Below are 5869 nucleotides of genomic sequence, written 5' to 3'. Positions count from 1 at the left end.
ATAAACAATGGTGAAACATTCCCACAAACACACTTCTGAACCTTGTGGAAAGCCTTTGCTGAAGAGTTGTTAAAGGGTTAGTTGACATCATATTAAACCCTATGGATTAAGAATGGGATATAACTCAAGTTTATATGCATGTGAAGACAGAAAAGTGAATACTTTTGGGAATATAGTGTGTATTATAAATACCTTCTTTGCACATTATTATTTATCAGTTGAAACTATCTATATGACTTTAGTATTAGTCATATTAAAACTGTTATGAACTAGTTCATGTTCCAATAAACTAGTTTGAAACTTTGCGACCAGTTTTAACTTTTCTTGCAAATTAAAAAATAATAACTAACTATTCCAGCCCAGCAGGTGGCAGTATTGAACACTGAGGCTGATAACCAGGAAAAGAAATAAAACGAAGACTTTAGTGCGCATGTCCGGAGTTTTTATATTTGGGCGGGCGAATTAAGCGAGAAAGAAAAAGACAAACCAAAATAAGATGGATCTGATATCTGCGTTGCAGTTTCTTCGGTTAAACGATGTCCCAGAAGGTAAAACTCTTTTGTCTGTTATCGAAATGTGGTTTACTGAACACCCGGCGGTCTGTCAAACTTGGTTGTTAACGGAGCTGTTTCCTGGGTCATTGAGCCGAGAGATGTACCGTGAAGCGACATTAGTGTAGATTATCTGCCATTAAATAAAGCAGCTGAATATTCAGATTGTCGTCAAATCTTATAGTCAGCAGTTGTAATGAACTTAATATCTGTGGATTCATGGCAGACAGAAAACATCGGCTCGTCTGACATTTGACAGGCAAACGTATTAAAAGTAGCAGTAAATGAAAGTCAGTGATTTTGTGATATAAGAGATCATTTTTACAAAGCTCAGAGATTTAGTGGGTGTTTACACAGAGTGCTTAGTTTATGTAAAGTGTAGTTTGTTGTTGTTTTGGTTTATGAGCTGAGTGTAGACTTGGATGTAGTTAAACATGTAAATGATGTAATTTAAAATAAAAAAACTCATCTACTCCTTTTCAAGCATAAACATTGTGTTGACAGAGATTTTCACAAAAACTTGATGTTTTTAAGTTTTTTTTCTCTTGTTATTTCAGTTCTATTTACATGTTTGAGATAATATTATTCTTTCTTTTTCTAGCCTGGGTGGACGCGGTGTGGGAAGTGGAGTTTACTGAAAGGAAACCACTGGATAAAACTATAGAAGAGGAACTTACAGCCAGGCGAGAGAAGTCTTTCACAGCCCTGTACCAGTGTTTACTGGCACATGCTGATCAATATCAGTCTGCAGGCAGTGATGGAGCTTCACAGGTAAGCAAATTAGTTTTTGTGGCTCTTTGAAGCGCTTGCAGTTGCTCAGTCTAAAGTCTTCCTGTAGTCTGTAGTGTCTGTTTCACCATCTGAAGGTAGCAGTCAGCTGACTGTCTCCTATCTTGCATTGCAGAGTGTCTGGGCAGTTCTGGGGGAGAGTGGCATATCAGTCAAGTCTGTGGTGGCTGTGCTGTCCTTCTTTGTCCTGGCAGGAAAGTCTAAAGTGGCCAGTGGCCACCAGAGGGTGAACAGCCTGTGTGCAGCCTCAGTGTACCTATTACTTCTGAGAACTCCAGGTAAGGAAAGTTGAAATGGAAGTAACTACAAGTCTCTCGGTTGTTGGAGCTAGGTGGAACTAACGTTGATGAGATGATTGTCACTGCTTATTGACTGTAAATTCTAACGTTGGTATAGATGTCTTAATTTTCAAGGAGTGTGTGTGTGTGTGTCTGTTTGTCTATCCTGTGACTTATTTCTAGGAAGCTATCTGGACACACTCAGGCCTGTGAGACTCGTTTAGACACTGAGCCATGGCTCTGTGCTACATGCACATGTATGGGCAGAAATCTGTGCCATCAGACACTGAATTTGAATAAGTTCAATTTGAATTTGAATTGCTCAGATTGAATCTGAATTGTAACTTGAATAAATGCTTTTGAAAACTGAATTTGAATTAGTCTAATTTGAAATTGAATTTATGGTTTGAAAATGAATTGATTTGCTTTGAAACTGCATTTTATCCTTTAAAAATTCAGCTCTCGAATAATTTCAGTTTCACTTCTCACCATTCAGTTTCAGGTCTACAATTCAATTTCAGTTCCAAAATTCAGTTTTTTGGAACTTACATCCGGTTCCGGTTCAAGCGCAGATTAATAGAACTACGTTTTACTAGCGGACCGAAAGTGTTACTGACGGGAATCTACAGCGTCTTGAGCTGAATTAAGACTTCAGAAGTCATTCGTCATGTCGAATGACCAGCGGATAAACTCTCAGGTTGGTAATAAATGTACTACATGTATAAGAACAAGCGTCATGCTTATTGTAGCTGCTAGCTAAAAACGCTAATTTAGCGTAGTTTGCCCTGAATTCAGCTTTGACAACAAATATGATCGACTGTTTCTAGTAGAATTCCAAAGTTGTCATCTTGGACCCTCTCAGAGTACCCCCTCTGTATGCTTGCAGAGACCCCTACAGTAGGGAAACATGCAAAACGGTGTCCAAACCTTTGTATTTTAGCTTTATTTATGTCTTATGCTGGGCAGACACTGTGCGATTTTTTTCAGTCGCGCGATTCAGCTTCTGCTCAAACTGTACGATTGACTCGCAGGGGTTAGAAGTTCGTAGGTCACGATGCAGGGTCTCACACTAATGCACTAATGAATTAGACTAACTATTCACTTTAGCTAAAGTTATTAAGTTAGCTAAAGAGTTGGGATGCTGTGTAAGACATAAATAAAGCTAAAACACAAAGGTTTGGACACCGTTTTGCATGTTTCCCTACTGTAGGGGTCTCTGCAAGCATACAGAGGGGCACTCTGAGAGGGTCCAAGATGACAACTCTGGAATTCTACTAGAAACAGTCGATCATATTTGTTGTCAAAGCTGAATTCAGGGCAAACTACGCTAAATTAGCGCTTTTAGCTAGCAGCTACAATAAGCATAAAAGTTACCTTACGGCTATCATTTGTTAACATGACGCTTGTTCTTATACATGTAGTACATTTATTACCAACCTGAGAGTTTATCCGCTGGTCATTCGACATGACGAATGACTTCTGAAGTCTTAATTCAGCTCAAGACGCTGTAGATTCCCGTCAGTAACACTTTCGGTCCGCTAGTAAAACGTAGTTCTATTAATCTGCGCTTGAACCGGAACCGGATGTAAGTTCCAAAAAACTGAATTTTGGAACTGAAATTGAATTGTAGACCTGAAACTGAATGGTGAGAAGTGAAACTGAAATTATTCGAGAGCTGAATTTTTAAAGGATAAAATGCAGTTTCAAAGCAAATCAATTCATTTTCAAACCATAAATTCAATTTCAAATTAGACTAATTCAAATTCAGCTTTCAAAAGCATTTATTCAAGTTACAATTCAGATTCAATCTGAGCAATTCAAATTCAAATTGAACTTATTCAAATTCAGTGTCTGATGGCACAGATTTCTGCCCATACACGTTTCTGCATACCTGCCATTCAAAAACACTTTGTGTTGTTTATTTTTTATGTAATATTCAAAACTGAACTGTAAGTGTAAGTGGTTCAAAAATGACAAAAAGAAAATAAAATCCAGGAAGTGGAAGTTCTCTGAACACAACCTGTTGAACCTTGAAGCTGACGTGCTAAAGCAGCAGCAGATAACGATGGGTGTCGCTCTTGTTGACTAAGAATAAAAAACTGAGGCTACAATTCACACGAGCTTAGGAAAACTGGACAATAAAAGATGTTTGCTTGGGTAAGCGGTGTGAGTGTGTCTGGCTCTCTCTATTGTTGTTTCTAGGGAGCATTTCCAACAAGGTTTTTCATGAAGTTTTGTTGGACACATGTTTGGACCTGACCCGTCACTGCTGGCCTCAGGATTCTGAAAAGAAACGCAAAAAAGACCTGAAGAGTTCTCAGACGGAGGGAAAACGCTCCAGACCACAGAGGAAAGACAGTCCAGAGGTACACTCCCAAGGATCATTGCAATGTGATGGCTGAATAGTGACTTTGAGACACTCATTTCATAACTAGGTCCATCTAAGTGTTGAATTTCTTTTGTTCAGACTGTCCGATTGACTTAATGTGGGAGCTAATACAACACCGAGAAGGAATTTTCATTAATTATTCCTCATTTCATTTTCTTAAAACTTTCTGAAGAGAAAAACAAACCAATAAACGGTACTGATCTTTTTGTTGCTAAAGTTGTGTGAAGGTGAGTAAACGTATTCTCTGGTGGAACACATTTATGATCAGACCTATGTGTTATTATCAGATGGAAATGGAGGAGGAGGATGAGGAGGAAGAGGAAGTTCATCTTTCTGGAAAGGACCTGATGAGGATCAGAGATGCTGTAGCTCTCCTGGTTCAAAGCTTACTGAGACTTCTGCAAACATTTCCACTAAAAGACAGTCCTCAGACCATGATCCACTGTATGCAGGTACCACCTGGTTGTATCTGCACACCTGGTTCGTTTCACACTGTGGAACCTGCAGGTTTTCACAGCGAATCCTTTTCTTTGTCCAGATCTTCAGTAACCTGCTTTACTTTGAACCCACCACTGGCAAACCAGCTTTTGCTGCTGAACAGTGAGTTTTCTTGCTTATTTTGTCTTTTTTTTAATGTATCAGAACAAACTGTGATAGTTGTGTAATTTCTGCACAGAGACGTTACCAAACTAAGGAGCATTCCAGAGATGGCTTTCTACGGCCTACAGCTGCTTTGCTTGCCAAAACATGGAGACCAGAAAGAAGTAAGATCCCGTACACTACTTATAAACTATCTCAGTAGATGTCGTCATAACACTGTAGAAATATTGTTTTTATGGTGACACAGGCTGGCTGCATTCAAAGATTTGGACTAGCTTCCCCACTAGGTTGCTTCCCTGCCTCTTCAGTTCAGAGAATGGATCCTGACTGTTTGCACTTATGCGCCGAACATCAGTTAGCCTTCTTAAGTTTAGTGAGTGGGGTATTTGAGGGGGGGGCTTCAACGCTCACGTGAGCAGTGACCATGAGACCTGGGAGCAAGGCCTGGCTGATCTGAAGCAGAGTGGTGTTCGCACCTAAACGTATGGTGAGGGTGTGCTGGGAATGCTCAGACACAACTTTGGAAGCATTATGAATGAGGCTGGGGACGTGGACTCCAACTGAACCATGTTCTGCACCTCCATTGCTGAGGCAGCTGCGAGGTAGTTGGTGCTCGTCGTGGCGATAATCCCTGAATCAAAGTAGCTATCAAGCTGAAGGAGTCCTACTGGACATGGTTAGCCTGTGGGACTTTGGAGGCAGCTGATGAGTATGGGCAGGCCAAACAGCAAGCCCCTTGGCTGGTGCTTGAAGCAGAAACTTGGGCGTGAGAGGCAGTCAGGCTATGGAACAAGACTTTCTGACTTCCTTGAAGCAATTCTGGCAAAGCGTCAGGAGACTCAGGAGTGGAAAGCAGTGTTTCACTCCACCGGACCAACTCTTTAGTCTCTCAAAGAGCCTAAATGTCTCTGACATATAGAAGCTGTGAAAACGTGAGATTTTCAAAAAATACTGATGATTTTTGCTGAACTATAGGACATACAGGCATAGAAAGAGGAGTTGCTTCATACAGCTCTCTGCATGCCCTTTCATATGATAAATTGTACTTGATATGGCTTGCAGAATATTTTTGTGACCTGGATGCTAACATTGAAGGTCATAGTCAAATGCAATCCAACCCCAAGTCCTGGGATATCGACATGAAGTTTAAAATGTCGGGTAATATGAAGTTTTTATTTGTTTTCACTTTTCGTGTGACCTTGACCCAAAATTAAATCAGCTCGAGCTATTACTAAATTTGAATGTGATTTCTTAAAACCTGT

At 40.1% G+C, this 5869-nt stretch overlaps 1 protein-coding gene across 3 annotated transcripts in view; it reads left to right on the top strand.

Moving 5' to 3' along the window:
• Positions 1-390: 390 nt before the first annotated feature.
• Positions 391-5869, top strand: part of ncapd3 (non-SMC condensin II complex, subunit D3) — a 23408-nt gene continuing 17929 nt past the window's right edge. Inside the window, exons 1-7 of one of the 3 annotated variants that reach the window (XM_082556729.1) lie at positions 391-548; positions 1153-1322; positions 1456-1618; positions 3821-3984; positions 4295-4459; positions 4546-4607; positions 4684-4771. In XM_082556729.1, the coding sequence (XP_082412855.1) occupies positions 497-548; positions 1153-1322; positions 1456-1618; positions 3821-3984; positions 4295-4459; positions 4546-4607; positions 4684-4771 (864 nt within the window). In that variant the 5' untranslated portion in view covers positions 391-496. Of the gene's footprint in view, positions 549-1152; positions 1323-1455; positions 1619-2910; positions 3264-3820; positions 3985-4294; positions 4460-4545; positions 4608-4683; positions 4772-5869 lie in introns of those variants that run through there. The other 2 variants (XM_082556731.1, XM_082556730.1) reach the window with 2 other exon arrangements.

Source organism: Aulonocara stuartgranti (genome assembly GCF_965226115.1).
Source record: "Aulonocara stuartgranti genome assembly, chromosome: 13".
NCBI lineage: Eukaryota > Metazoa > Chordata > Actinopteri > Cichliformes > Cichlidae > Aulonocara > Aulonocara stuartgranti.
Note: the sequence above shows the minus strand (reverse complement) of the source record. Positions and strands in the feature narration are given on the sequence as shown.